This window comes from Lissotriton helveticus, chromosome 3_1 (genome assembly GCF_964261635.1).
Source record: "Lissotriton helveticus chromosome 3_1, aLisHel1.1, whole genome shotgun sequence".
Lineage (NCBI taxonomy): Eukaryota > Metazoa > Chordata > Amphibia > Caudata > Salamandridae > Lissotriton > Lissotriton helveticus.
The window spans coordinates 51897080-51913810 of NC_136061.1; the positions used below are offsets into that span (position 1 = coordinate 51897080).

At 46.6% G+C, this 16731-nt stretch overlaps 1 protein-coding gene across 1 annotated transcript in view; it reads right to left on the bottom strand.

Moving 5' to 3' along the window:
- Nucleotides 1–16731, bottom strand: part of LOC144822618 (uncharacterized) — a 327297-nt gene that overhangs the window by 104054 nt on the left and 206512 nt on the right. The window contains exon 14 of the mRNA XM_078680351.1: nucleotides 1259–1430. Within this exon, the coding sequence (XP_078536477.1) occupies nucleotides 1259–1430 (172 nt within the window). The remainder of the gene's footprint in view (nucleotides 1–1258; nucleotides 1431–16731) is intronic.

The window sequence follows — 16731 nt, forward strand, 5'->3', positions numbered from 1 at the left end:
TTGGTAGCTGGGGGCCCTGAGTCCGGTCTGCTATGTCTGGAACAGTTTCTCTTTACTTTCTCAGTTGACTACGAGGTTTAAATTTGTTCCTTTTTGGATCAGGATCTTAAATATATATAATGACCGGTTTTCCAAAAAAGTAGTAAATCTGTACCCATGGACGTACTCCATGAATGGGTGCAAATGTACTATTAGATTTCACAAGTATCGGCAGAAGTAGGATTGGAGAGCTGTGCTCGTCTCAGACTTCCAGGCATACTACTGATACTCAAACACCAACAATCTGATGAGATAAATTTGTGCATATAGTCTAATCAGTGGCCATCACTCGGGTAGCATTCCAACCCACTGTTTTTCGCTCACCTCGACAGTGGTCCATTCACACACATAAAGGCACTGATCTGTAAAAAAGGGCCTTGAACATGTCTTTTAATGTTATACCCCAATTTTCCAAGCCATTTAATACCTGGTCTGTAGGGTTGGAGAGACCCATCATCATTCAGTACTCACAGTGTGGGTGATAAGCTGACTAACTCAGGAAATTAATAAACCTATGTTTATTATAGCTCACATTTTTAGTTGCTGTATTAACAGATGAAGTAAGCAAAACTGTTCAAATTGAGCTCAGAAGATGAAAAGGGATGGGGCTTGAACGGACTTATGACGGTACAATGCATGGTGTTACCACACGTACTGTTACAACGCAGGTTTTTCAACGCAAGTCGTTACAACGACTTGCGTTGGGGGGCGCCGGATAGTGAATAGTTTAATTTACTATTCCAACTCCAGTCCCCGTGGATAGTAGGGAAGGTGTTGGATAGTAAATTAAACTATTCCCTATCCTAGAGCGCCCTCCAGCGAAAGTCGTTGTAACGACTTTCGTTGTAATACATGCATTGTAAAGGTACTGCGTGGTAAAAGTTTTGTTGAAAAGGATGTTCCCCGGCTTTAGCTATGAATGACAGGACACTGTTAGTCTATGCAGCAGGTCCTCAACCCAATAAACTATCATAGCAACTTACTGCTTTAAAGCAAACACAAAGAACCAAACCTCACTCTAGGAATGTAGATATGTCGTAGGTGAGATAGCGCAGCCAGGCTATGCGGAGAACCTCCAGGGCATGGCGAGCAGCGGCCTCAAAGGACCATGTGTAAGAGCTTCCAAGGCTGAGGCTGTCAATCCCTTCGGGGTCGCCAACCCAATAAACTATCATAAGAACTTACTGCTTTAAAGCAAACACAAATAACCAAACCTCACTCTAGGAATGTAGATATGTCGTAGGTGAGATAGCGCAGCCAGGCTATGCGGAGAACCCCCAGGGCACGGCGAGCAGCGGCCTCAAAGGACCATGTGTAAGAGCTCCCAAGGCTGGGGCTGTCAATCCCTTCGGGGTCGCCAAAGTGTAGAGCTGTTTCTGGTAATAATAATCCTGCAAGCAAAGAAACACAAGCTGTAGAGATAGTCAGTATAGCCTGTAACAACCATCACAATTAGCTGCTGGTCTACATGAAGCCCCACAATCCATGCCAACATAACCACTCTGTGTGCGCCTACACCTGAGGTTTACCCAGAGGGCACTGCTCAGACTACAGGGAGTGCAGTTTAACCCCTACGCTGCGGGGGTTAATCCCCCGCTGTGCTGGGGGGAGGGGGCGCGCACAGCGCCCGCATGCTCATGGCGAGCTGAGCTCGTCATGAGGCACGGCGCTCCTGTGCTCAAGACGAGCTCAGCTCGTCACAGGTGCACCGGCTTCCGTGGAACGCTCAGCACAGCAGGGGAATTATCCCCGCATGCGAGCGTTCCAGGGCTCATGAAGAGCTGAGCTCGTCATGAGCACCGGAGCGGAGGCTAAATCGTATTTTGGGGCCCGTGTTTGGAACAGCTTTGAATTTATGATCCAATTTGAGCTCTTTCAAGCCTTCTTTGTCCAGGTCAGTGACAATGCACAGGCACACTCGTCTAGATTTAAAGGGCCGGATTCACAACAGTAAACCTACCCTTTTGCAACATAGGATTTTTACTGTTTCCTTCTCTTCTCTATCTCCAAAAATTAAATCCGATCTTCTTTGGCTCCCCTTTACTACTTATCTTTCCTCTCACTCTTCCATACTCTAATTCTCTCTTCCCCTCCTTTGTCTTTTTTCTACTTCTTCTCTTCTCTATTCCTCCTCTTTTCTCCCTACTCTCTTCTATCTCTTTTCTTCGCTCTTCATAAGGTTGTTCTTTTACCATTTGACTTTTGCCTGATTGTTTCATTTTATTATTTTTTATGTATCTCATTTTGGCTTCTTTATATCTTGTGTATTTAAAAACTCAATAAAAACTTCTTAAACAAAAAACAAAACAAAAAAAAACTTACCCTTTTGTGTAAGTAATTGATTTTTTCAATTTCCAAATGAATTTTAAGAATGCAGAGTCTATTCACTCATGGTGGAGACTTAGCACGTAAAAGATAAGCAGTCGTAAAGATACTACTAGTAAAATTGCTTTGTGAATTGCAAAAAATTGTAAAGTGCATGTTCACCATTGTGAACCAGGCCCTAAATGTCTTTCCAGACAGTGACCTGTGTTTTCACTATTGTACCACAGCAGCAGCAGCAGCTCACTAACATTACTGCAAATAATCTCTGTGACCCCTCCCATGTCTCATATCTGAGGTCCTGTTTTGAACTAAAAGAACTTTTTTATGGATGTTGCATGAAACATAAATACAACAGTCAAAAAAATGACTGGGGCCCTGGGCCAGAGCCCACTTTGCCCATGCCTTAAAACACCCCTCCCTGTACCCTGCTCCTGTTCTCTCCTTCAGTACCATCCTGGAATAAAAAAAATTGTCAGCATGGAATCCCAGAGGCATTTTTAAGCTCACAACTTTTTTGAGCACCAGCCACACAAAATCAAAAAACCCGCTCCACTGTAAATCAGGCGTTGAAGCACAGCTGGGAAACATTCGACTGCACAGCTGGGAACCCGATGAAGAAGCATGCCACCAACTAGGTTGGTGGGTGAGGGTTCTTCTTAAAAACCTATGTGGTTCCTGGCATTCCAAAACTTGCAGCAGAGTCGTCCTTTTTTAAGGATTCACCATTGGGTCCGTGCACGTTGTTTTCAAGGGATCACTGACACAATATCGACAGAAAAAATATCGACCTACACAAAAATCAACGTTGGAAAATCGGAAGCAAGAATATCGACAGCCTATCTACAACATGGTAAGTACAAAAATAACGGGGAAAAAATATCGAAGGTAAAAATATCGTAATTAAAAATATCGTTTTCGGGGAAAAAATATCGAAGGTAAAAATATCGTAATTAAAAATATCGTTTTTTTAAAATAAAAAAAAATGTAAAATAATTTAAATAATACTTATAAACCAAATAAACATAGTTACAAATATTTAATAATGTTTAATATTAATAAATAATACATATACAATAATATAACATTAATTAAATATATACATAAAAAATATACTATATACTTACCTAATAATACGTTTTAATAATTATTTTAATAACGTATAAATTATTAAAAAGTATTATAAATTACAAATACATCTACACACATCAAAAAATAGCATAAATAAAAAGTAAATAATTATATTTAATACATTTAATAAATTAAAAAAATATATATACTTTCAATATTTTTAAAATTAATAATATGCTACATTATCAAAAATAATAATAAAAATATTAAATAACTAAATAAATAAAACTACTATTCAAAGTACCAAAAAAACGACAGCATTGATAACATTAGATAGCGTAACACTTAAAATTACTATTCCAACTTCAGAAAATGTAACAGTGGGGAAAGCGTTGGATAGCGTAGGGATAAAAATTACTATTCCAACTCCAGAGGGGGCAACAGTAGGGAAAGCGCTGGATAGCGTAGGGGTAAAAATTACTATTCCAACTCCAGAGGGCGCTACAGTAGGGAAAGCGTTGGATAGCGTTGGGGTAAAAATTATTATTCCAACTCCAGAGGGCGCTACAGTAGGGAAAGCGTTGGACAGCGTGGGGTAAAAACTAATATTCCAACTCCAGAGGGCGCTACAATAGGGAAAGCGTTGGATAGCGTAGGGGTAAACATTAATATTCCAACTCCAGAGGGTGCAACAGTAAGGAAAGCGTTGGATAGCGTAGGAATAAAAATTTGTATTCCAACTCAAGAGGGGGCAACAGTAGGGAAATCGTTGGATAGCGTAGGGGTAAAAATTACTATTCCAACTCCAGAGAGTGAAACAGTAGGGAAAACATTGGATAGCGTAGAATTTAAATATAACATACTTATGAAAAAAAATGTATTTAAAAAAATAAATAATTTATTTTTTAATACCTCTACATCATTTACACATACCCATTAATAATTATTAAAAACATAATTACAATTGAATAATTAATTAACAATAAATGAACAATAAATACCAATACATTTTAATTAATAAATATTAGTCACCAAATAATAAATATTGAACAATAAAATATTTTTCTTTACAAAAATTAAATGTAAATATTTAAAATTAGTTCACAATTAAAAAATATTAAACAATACAATTATTTTCCATACCAAATAATACTTTTTATGAAACATTGATTACCAATTTATTCAAAATATTTTCCAATTAATAAAAAAATAATTACCAATTAAAAACATTATTTACCAATTAACAAAATTAATGACCCCAAAAAAATTAATGACCAATTAAAATAATTATTTGCCAATTAAAAACATTAATTACCAATCGAAAAAAATGATTACCAGTTAAAAAAATGAATTACCTAAGAAAGCAATTATTTACCAATTTAAAACATGAATCATCAAATAAAAAAATGAATTATCAAATATAATAATTAATTACCAATTAATAATTAATTAAAAATGAAATATTTACCCATTCCAATTCATAAAAATAACTCATTAATTAATTATTATTAAATTACTTCCCACCCAATTCCTCTATAAACCCACAACCGGCTTCAGAAATAAACACAAAAATTAATTACAATTAATTTATAATTCCTAAAAATTATGAATAAATTTAGTATATTTAAATTACTTCCCACCCTATTCCCCTGTAAACCCACAACCCTCTCTGGTACTAAAACATGAAATTTACTTAAAAATAACATTATTAATATATAAAAATAATACACATATAATTTAAAACAAGTAAAATACTTAACAAAAATATTACACATACATAATAAAATACATACAAATATCGATATTAGTAACTTCGATATTACTTACATCGATAAAACAAAAAATCGATATTACTTACCTTAGGGCCGATAACCTGTCCAACGATATTCTTGACCTCGATATTATGTACCTGCGATATTTCCAACACGATATTTTTGTAGGTCGATATTTCAAACTCGATATTTTGACTGCACCGTTTTCGAGTAGTAACCAGGGGATAGGGACCTGCTTCCTTCAAAGTCCTCGCTCTCTTGTTTGTTTCTCACGATTTATTATATAGACTATTTTTATCCTTCATTCATCTTCACATTTCATAAATACATAGTCAGCCCAGCCAACGCGTTTCGTCCCTAAAATAGGAGTATTGACATGCCATTTTACTGCACAGGACTCAATGCCCTGAAAATATCTTCATGGCTGACAAAATTATGCTTTCTAAGGCTGCAAGTAATTGGATTTTCAACTTGGTTTGATTAGAGCTTCCTACCAATTGAAGCCCAGGTAAAATGCAGTGGCCCCGCCTCCTGTCCATTTCTGTTTATTTACCTCTTACTTATATAGGGTCTTCTAGACAGAAGGTTAGAGTGCTTTATTTAGAATATAAGTCTAATTACATATTGTCGGAAAAGGGTTCTTGGGTGGGTCCTAAATGAAGTTCCAACATTCTGTGAGTAGCTCCTTGGAAGCCATACTTGAGACTCACACGCTGCACATAGCGCGTCAGACTTGGGACTTACCAGCTGCACATGGCGCGTCAGACTTGATACTCACCTGCTGCACATAGTGCATCATACTTGAAACTTATCCGCAGCACATGGCGCATCATACTTGAGACTTACCTGCTGCAAATGGCACGTCTTACTTGAGACTCACCTGCTGTACATGGCGCGTCATACTTGAGACTTATCTGCTACACATGGCACGCCAGACTTGAGACTTATCCACTGCACATGGCGCGTCAGACTTGAGACTTATCCACTGCACATGGCGCGTCAGACTTGAGTCTTACCTGCTGCACATGGCACATCAGACTTGAGACTTATCCACTGCACATGGCGCGTCATACTTGAGACTTATCTGCTACACATGGCACGTCAGACTTGAGTCTTATCCGCTGCACACAGCGTGTCAGACTTGAGGCTTATCCACTGCACATGGCGCGTCTGACTTGAGTCTTATCCGCTGCACATGGTGCGTCAGACTTGAGACTTACCAGCTGCTCATGGCGCATCAGATTTGAGACTTAGCAGCTGCTCATGGCGCGTCATACTTGTGACTCACCTGCTGCTCATGGCGCGTCAGACTCGAGACTCACCTGCTGCACATGGCGCATCATACTTGTGACTCACCTGCTGCACATGGCGCGTCAGACTTGAGACTTATCCACTGCACATGGCGCGTCAGACTTGAGACTTACCCGCTGAACATGGTACGTCAGATTTGAGACTTACCAGCTGCACAAGGCGCGCCAGACTTGAGACTCACCTGCTGCACATGGCACGTCATACTTGAGACTCACCCGCTGCACATGGCGCGTCATACTTGAGACCCACCTGCTGCACATAGCGCATCAGACTTGAGACTTTGCAGCTGCTCATGGCGCGTCATACTTGTGACTCACCTGCTGCTCATGGCGCGTCAGACTCGAGACTAACCTGATGCACATGGCGCATCATACTTGTGACTCACCTGCTGCACATGGCGCGTCAGACTTGAGACTTATCCACTGCACATGGCGCGTCAGACTTGAGACTTACCCGCTCAACATGGTGCGTCAGATTTGAGACTTACCAGCTGCACATGGCGCGTCAGACTTGAGACTCACCTGCTGCACATGGCCCGTCATACTTGAGACTCACCTGCTGCACATGGCGTGTCATACTTGAGACTCACCTGCTGCACATAGCGCATCAGACTTGGAGCTCAGCAGCTGCACATGGCGCATCATGCTTGTGACTCACCTGCTGCACATGGCGCGTCAGACTTGAGACTTATCCACTGAACATGGCGCGTCAGACTTGAGACTTACCCGCTGAACATGGTGCGTCAGATTTGAGACTTACCAGCTGCACATGGCGCGTCCGACTTGAGACTCACCTGCTGCACATGGCACGTCATACTTGAGACTCACCTGCTGCACATGGCGCGTCATACTTGAGACTCACCTGCTGCACATGGTGCGTCATACTTGAGACTTATTTACTGCACATGGCGCGTCAGACTTGAGACTTACCAGCTGCACATGGCACGTCAGACTTGAGACTTACCCACTGAACATGGTGCGTCAGACTTGAGACTTACCAGCTGCATATGGCGCGTCAGACTTGAGACTCACCTGCTGCACATGGCACGTCATACTTGAGACTCACCCGCTGCACATAGCGCGTCAGACTTGAGACTTACCAGCTGCACATGGCACGTCATACTTGAGACTCACCAGCTGGACATGGCGTGTCATATTTGAGACTTACCTGCTGCACATGGCGGTCAGACTTGAGACTTACCAGCTGCACATGGCGCGTCAGAATTGAGACTTACCTGCGGCACATGGCTGTCAGACTTGAGACTCACCTGCTGCACATGGCGCGTCATACTTGAGACTTATCCGCTGCACATGGCAGTCAGACTTGAGACTCGCCTGCTGCACATGGTGCGTCATACTTGAAACTCACCTGCTGCAAATGGCGCATCAGACTTGAGACTTACCTGCTGCATATGGTGCGTCATACTTGAGACTTACCTGCTGCATATTGTGCGTCAGACTGGAGACTCAGCAGCTGCTCATGGCGCGTCATACTTGTGACTCACCTGCTGCTCATGGTGCGTCAGACTCGAGACTCACCTGCTGCACATGGTGCGTCATACTTGAGACTTATCCGCTGCACATGGCGTGTCATACTCGAGACTTTCCTGCTGCATATGGTGCGTAATACTTGAGACTCACTTGCTGCACATGGCACGTCAGACTTGAGACTTACCCACTGAACATGGTGCGTCAGACTTGAGACTTACCAGCTGCATATGGCACGTCAGACTTGAGACTCACCTGCTGCACATGGCACGCCATACTTGAGACTTACCTGCTGGACATGGCATGTCATACTTGAGACTCACCTGCTGGACCTGGCGTGTCATACTTGAGACTTAAGTGCTGCACATGGTGCGTCATACTAGAGACTTATCTGTTGCACATGGTGCGTCATACTTGAGATTCACCTGCTGCATATGGTGCGTCATACTTGAGACTCACCTGCTGCACATGGCACGTCAGACTTGAGACTTACCCACTGAACATGGTGCGTCAGACTTGAGACTTACCAGCTGCATATGGCGCGTCAGACTTGAGACTCACCTGCTGCACATGGCACGTCATACTTGAGACTCACCCGCTGCACATAGCGCGTCAGACTTGAGACTTACCAGCTGCACATGGCACGTCATACTTGAGACTCACCTGCTGGACATGGCGTGTCATACTTGAGACTTACCTGCTGCACATGGCGGTCAGACTTGAGACTTACCAGCTGCACATGGCGCGTCAGAATTGAGACTTACCTGCTGCACATGGCTGTCAGACTTGAGACTCACCTGCTGCACATGGCGCTTCATACTTGAGACTTATCCGCTGCACATGGCAGTCAGACTTGAGACTCACCTGCTGCACATAGCGCGTCATACTTGAAACTCACCTGCTGCAAATGGCGCATCAGACTTGAGACTTACCTGCTGCATATGGTGCGTCATACTTGAGACTTACCTGCTGCATATGGTGCGTCAGACTTGAGACTCAGCAGCTGCTCATGGCGCGTCATACTTGTGAATCACCTGCTGCTCATGGCGCTTCAGACTCGAGACTCACCTGCTGCACATGGTGCGTCATACTTGAGACTTATCCGCTGCACATGGCACGTCTTACTTGAGACTCCCCTGCTGCATATTGTGCGTCCTACTTGAGACTCACCTGCTGCACATGGCGCGTCCTACTTGAGATTTACCTGCTGCACATGGAGTGTCATACTTGAGACTTATCTGCTGCACATGGCGCGTCAGACTTGAGACTCACCTGCTGCATATGGCGCATCAGACTTGAGACTTATCTGCTGCATATGGCACGTCTTACTTGAGACTCACCTGCTGCACATGGCGGTCAGACTTGAGTCTTACCCGCTGCACATGGCCCGTCTTACTTGAGACTCACCTGCTGCACATGGCGCATCATACATGAGACTTAGCAGCTGCTCATGGCAGTCAGACCTGAGACTTAGCAGCTGCTCATGACGCGTCATACTTGAGACGTATCTGCTCCACATGACGCGTCATACTTGAGACATATCTGCTCCACATGGCGCGTCAGACTTGAGACGTATCTGCTGCACATGGCAGTAAGACATGAGACTTATCTGCTGCACATAGCGCATTAGACTTGAGACTCAGCAGCTGCTCATGGCGGGTCATACTTGTGACTCACCTGCTGCTCATGGCGCGTCAGACTCGAGACTCACCTGCTGCACATGGCGCATCATGCTTGTGACTCACCTGCTGCACATGGCGCATCAGACTTGAGACTTATCCGCTGAACATGGCGCGTCATACTTGAGACTCACCTGCTGCACATGGTGCGTCATACTTGAGACTTATTTACTGCACATGGCGCGTCAGACTTGAGACTTACCAGCTGCACATGGCACGTCAGACTTGAGACTTACCCGCTGAACATGGTGCGTCAGACTTGAGACTTACCAGCTGCATATGGCGCGTCAGACTTGAGACTCACCTGCTGCACATGGCACGTCATACTTGAGACTCACCCGCTGCACATAGCGCGTCAGACTTGAGACTTACCAGCTGCACATGGCACGTCATACTTGAGACTCACCTGCTGGACATGGCGTGTCATACTTGAGACTTACCTGCTGCACATGGCGGTCAGACTTGAGACTTACCAGCTGCACATGGCGCGTCAGAATTGAGACTTACCTGCTGCACATGGCTGTCAGACTTGAGACTCACCTGCTGCACATGGCACGTCATACTTGAGACTTATCCGCTGCACATGGCAGTCAGACTTGAGACTCACCTGCTGCACATGGCGCGTCATACTTGAAACTCACCTGCTGCAAATGGCGCATCAGATTTGAGACTTACCTGCTGCATATGGTGCGTCATACTTGAGACTTACCTGCTGCATCAGACTTGAGACTCAGCAGCTGCTCATGACGCGTCATACTTGTGAATCACCTGCTGCTCATGGCGCGTCAGACTCGAGACTCACCTGCTGCACATGGTGCGTCATGCTTGAGACTTATCCGCTGCACATGGCGTGTCATACTCGAGACTTACCTGCTGGACATGGCGTGTCATACGTGAGACTTACCTGCTGCACATGGCACGTCAGACTTGAGACTTACCTGCTGCATATGGTGCGTCATACTTGAGACTTATCCGCTGCACATGGCGTGTCATACTTAAGACTTACCTGCTGCGCATGGCACATCATACTTGAGACTCACCTGCTGGACATGGCGTGTCATACTTGAGACTTACGTGCTGCACATGGTGCGTCATACTAGAGACTTATCTGTTGCACATAGTGCGTCATACTTGAGACTCACCTGCTGCATATGGTGCGTCATACTTGAGACTTACCTGCTGCACATGGTGGGTCATACTAGAGACTTATCTGTTGCACATGGCAATCAGACTTGAGACTTATCCGTTGCAGATGGCGGTCATACTTGAGACTTATCCGCTGCACATGGCACGTCTTACTTGAGACTCCCCTGCTGCACATGGTGCATCATACTTGAGACTTACCTGCTGCACATGGTGTGTCATACTTGAGACTTATCCGCTGCACATGGCGCGTCAGACTTGAGACTTATCCGCTGCACATTGTGCGTCTTACTTGAGACTCACCCGCTGCACATAGCGCATCAGACTTGAGACTTAGCAGCTGCTCATCGTGCGTCATACTTGAGACTTATCCGCTGCACATGGCACGTCTTACCTGAGACTCCCCTGCTGGACATGGTGCGTCATACTTGAGACTTATCTGCTGCACATGGTGCGTCATACTTGAGACTTACCTGCTGCACATGGCAGTCAGACTTGAGACTCACCTGCTGCATATGGTGCGTCATACTTGAGACTTACCTGCTGCATATGGTGCGTCGTACTTGAGACTTTTCCGCTGCACATGGCACGTCATACTTGAGACTCACCTACTGGACATGGCGTGTCATACTTGAGACTCACCTGCTGCACATGGTGCATCAGACTTGAAAATCACCTACTGCATATGGTGCGTCAGACTTGAGACTTACCAGCTGCATATGGCGCGTCAGACTTGAGACTCACCTGCTGCACATGGCACGTCATACTTGAGGCTTACCTGCTGCACATGGCATGTCATACTTGAGACTCACCTGCTGGACATGGCGTGTCATACTTGAGACTTAAGTGCTGCACATGGTGCGTCATACTAGAGACTTATCTGTTGCACATGGTGCGTCATACTTGAGATTCACCTGCTGCATATGGTGCGTCATACTTGAGACTCACCTGCTGCACATGGTACGTCAGACTTGAGACTTACCCACTGAACATGGTGCGTCAGACTTGAGACTTACCAGCTGCATATGGCGCGTCAGACTTGAGACTCACCTGCTGCACATGGCACGTCATACTTGAGACTCACCCGCTGCACATAGCGCGTCAGACTTGAGACTTACCAGCTGCACATGGCACGTCATACTTGAGACTCACCTGCTGGACATGGCGTGTCATACTTGAGACTTACCTGCTGCACATGGCGGTCAGACTTGAGACTTACCAGCTGCACATGGCGCGTCAGAATTGAGACTTACCTGCTGCACATGGCTGTCAGACTTGAGACTCACCTGCTGCACATGGCGCTTCATACTTGAGACTTATCCGCTGCACATGGCAGTCAGACTTGAGACTCACCTGCTGCACATAGCGCGTCATACTTGAAACTCACCTGCTGCGAAAGGCGCATCAGACTTGAGACTTACCTGCTGCATATGGTGCGTCATACTTGAGACTTACCTGCTGCATATGGTGCGTCAGACTTGAGACTCAGCAGCTGCTCATGGCGCGTCATACTTGTGAATCACCTGCTGCTCATGGCGCGTCATCCTCGAGACTCACCTGCTGCACATGGTGCGTCATACTTGAGACTTATCCGCTGCACATGGCACGTCTTACTTGAGACTCCCCTGCTGCATATTGTGCGTCCTACTTGAGACTCACCTGCTGCACATGGCACGTCCTACTTGAGATTTACCTGCTGCACATGGAGCGTCATACTTGAGACTTATCTGCTGCACATGGGGCGTCAGACTTGAGACTCACCTGCTGCATATGGCGCATCAGACATGAGACTTATCTGCTGCATATGGCACGTCTTACTTGAGACTCACCTGCTGCACATGGCGGTCAGACTTGAGTCTTACCCGCTGCACATGGCCCGTCTTACTTGAGATTCACCTGCTGCACATGGCGCATCATACTTGAGACTTAGCAGCTGCTCATGGCAGTCAGACCTGAGACTTAGCAGCTGCTCATGACGCGTCATACTTGAGACGTATCTGCTCCACATGACGCGTCATACTTGAGACATATCTGCTCCACATGGCGCGTCAGACTTGAGACGTATCTGCTGCACATGGCAGTAAGACATGAGACTTATCCGCTGCACATAGCGCATTAGACTTGAGACTCAGCAGCTGCTCATGGCGGGTCATACTTGTGACTCACCTGCTGCTCATGGCGCGTCAGACTCGAGACTCACCTGCTGCACATGGCGCATCATGCTTGTGACTCACCTGCTGCCCATGGCGCATCAGACTTGAGACTTATCCACTGCACATGGCGCGTCAGACTTGAGACTTATCCGCTGAACATGGCGCGTCATACTTGAGACTCACCTGCTGCACATGGTGCGTCATACTTGAGACTTATTTACTGCACATGGCGCGTCAGACTTGAGACTTACCAGCTGCACATGGCACGTCAGACTTGAGACTTACCCGCTGAACATGGTGCGTCAGACTTGAGACTTACCAGCTGCATATGGCGCGTCAGACTTGAGAGTCACCTGCTGCACATGGCACGTCATACTTGAGACTCACCCGCTGCACATAGCGCGTCAGACTTGAGACTTACCAGCTGCACATGGCACGTCATACTTGAGACTCACCTGCTGGACATGGATTGTCATACTTGAGACTTACCTGCTGCACATAGCGCGTCAGACTTGAGACTTACCAGCTGCACATGGCACGTCATACTTGAGACTCACCAGCTGGACATGGCGTGTCATATTTGAGACTTACCTGCTGCACATGGCGGTCAGACTTAAGACTTACCAGCTGCACATGGCGCGTCAGAATTGAGACTTACCTGCGGCACATGGCTGTCAGACTTGAGACTCACCTGCTGCACATGGCGCGTCATACTTGAGACTTATCCGCTGCACATGGCAGTCAGACTTGAGACTCGCCTGCTGCACATGGTGCGTCATACTTGAAACTCACCTGCTGCAAATGGCGCATCAGACTTGAGACTTACCTGCTGCATATGGTGCGTCATACTTGAGACTTACCTGCTGCATATTGTGCGTCAGACTGGAGACTCAGCAGCTGCTCATGGCGCGTCATACTTGTGACTCACCTGCTGCTCATGGTGCGTCAGACTCGAGACTCACCTGCTGCACATGGTGCGTCATACTTGAGACTTATCCGCTGCACATGGCGTGTCATACTCGAGACTTTCCTGCTGCATATGGTGCGTAATACTTGAGACTCACCTGCTGCACATGGCACGTCAGACTTGAGACTTACCCACTGAACATGGTGCGTCAGACTTGAGACTTACCAGCTGCATATGGCGCGTCAGACTTGAGACTCACCTGCTGCACATGGCACGCCATACTTGAGACTTACCTGCTGGACATGGCATGTCATACTTGAGACTCACCTGCTGGACCTGGCGTGTCATACTTGAGACTTAAGTGCTGCACATGGTGCGTCATACTAGAGACTTATCTGTTGCACATGGTGCGTCATACTTGAGATTCACCTGCTGCATATGGTGCGTCATACTTGAGACTCACCTGCTGCACATGGCACGTCAGACTTGAGACTTACCCACTGAACATGGTGCGTCAGACTTGAGACTTACCAGCTGCATATGGCGCGTCAGACTTGAGACTCACCTGCTGCACATGGCACGTCATACTTGAGACTCACCCGCTGCACATAGCGCGTCAGACTTGAGACTTACCGGCTGCACATGGCACGTCATACTTGAGACTCACCTGCTGGACATGGCGTGTCATACTTGAGACTTACCTGCTGCACATGGCGGTCAGACTTGAGACTTACCAGCTGCACATGGCGCGTCAGAATTGAGACTTACCTGCTGCACATGGCTGTCAGACTTGAGACTCACCTGCTGCACATGGCGCTTCATACTTGAGACTTATCCGCTGCACATGGCAGTCAGACTTGAGACTCACCTGCTGCACATAGTGCGTCATACTTGAAACTCACCTGCTGCAAATGGCGCATCAGACTTGAGACTTACCTGCTGCATATGGTGCGTCGTACTTGAGACTTTTCCGCTGCACATGGCACGTCATACTTGAGACTCACCTACTGGACATGGCGTGTCATACTTGAGACTCACCTGCTGCACATGGTGCATCAGACTTGAAAATCACCTACTGCATATGGTGCGTCAGACTTGAGACTTACCAGCTGCATATGGCGCGTCAGACTTGAGACTCACCTGCTGCACATGGCACGTCATACTTGAGGCTTACCTGCTGCACATGGCATGTCATACTTGAGACTCACCTGCTGGACATGGCGTGTCATACTTGAGACTTAAGTGCTGCACATGGTGCGTCATACTAGAGACTTATCTGTTGCACATGGTGCGTCATACTTGAGATTCACCTGCTGCATATGGTGCGTCATACTTGAGACTCACCTGCTGCACATGGTACGTCAGACTTGAGACTTACCCACTGAACATGGTGCGTCAGACTTGAGACTTACCAGCTGCATATGGCGCGTCAGACTTGAGACTCACCTGCTGCACATGGCACGTCATACTTGAGACTCACCCGCTGCACATAGCGCGTCAGACTTGAGACTTACCAGCTGCACATGGCACGTCATACTTGAGACTCACCTGCTGGACATGGCGTGTCATACTTGAGACTTACCTGCTGCACATGGCGGTCAGACTTGAGACTTACCAGCTGCACATGGCGCGTCAGAATTGAGACTTACCTGCTGCACATGGCTGTCAGACTTGAGACTCACCTGCTGCACATGGCGCTTCATACTTGAGACTTATCCGCTGCACATGGCAGTCAGACTTGAGACTCACCTGCTGCACATAGCGCGTCATACTTGAAACTCACCTGCTGCGAAAGGCGCATCAGACTTGAGACTTACCTGCTGCATATGGTGCGTCATACTTGAGACTTACCTGCTGCATATGGTGCGTCAGACTTGAGACTCAGCAGCTGCTCATGGCGCGTCATACTTGTGAATCACCTGCTGCTCATGGCGCGTCATCCTCGAGACTCACCTGCTGCACATGGTGCGTCATACTTGAGACTTATCCGCTGCACATGGCACGTCTTACTTGAGACTCCCCTGCTGCATATTGTGCGTCCTACTTGAGACTCACCTGCTGCACATGGCACGTCCTACTTGAGATTTACCTGCTGCACATGGAGCGTCATACTTGAGACTTATCTGCTGCACATGGGGCGTCAGACTTGAGACTCACCTGCTGCATATGGCGCATCAGACATGAGACTTATCTGCTGCATATGGCACGTCTTACTTGAGACTCACCTGCTGCACATGGCGGTCAGACTTGAGTCTTACCCGCTGCACATGGCCCGTCTTACTTGAGATTCACCTGCTGCACATGGCGCATCATACTTGAGACTTAGCAGCTGCTCATGGCAGTCAGACCTGAGACTTAGCAGCTGCTCATGACGCGTCATACTTGAGACGTATCTGCTCCACATGACGCGTCATACTTGAGACATATCTGCTCCACATGGCGCGTCAGACTTGAGACGTATCTGCTGCACATGGCAGTAAGACATGAGACTTATCCGCTGCACATAGCGCATTAGACTTGAGACTCAGCAGCTGCTCATGGCGGGTCATACTTGTGACTCACCTGCTGCTCATGGCGCGTCAGACTCGAGACTCACCTGCTGCACATGGCGCATCATGCTTGTGACTCACCTGCTGCCCATGGCGCATCAGACTTGAGACTTATCCACTGCACATGGCGCGTCAGACTTGAGACTTATCCGCTGAACATGGCGCGTCATACTTGAGACTCACCTGCTGCACATGGTGCGTCATACTTGAGACTTATTTACTGCACATGGCGCGTCAGACTTGAGACTTACCAGCTGCACATGGCACGTCAGACTTGAGACTTACCCGCTGAACATGG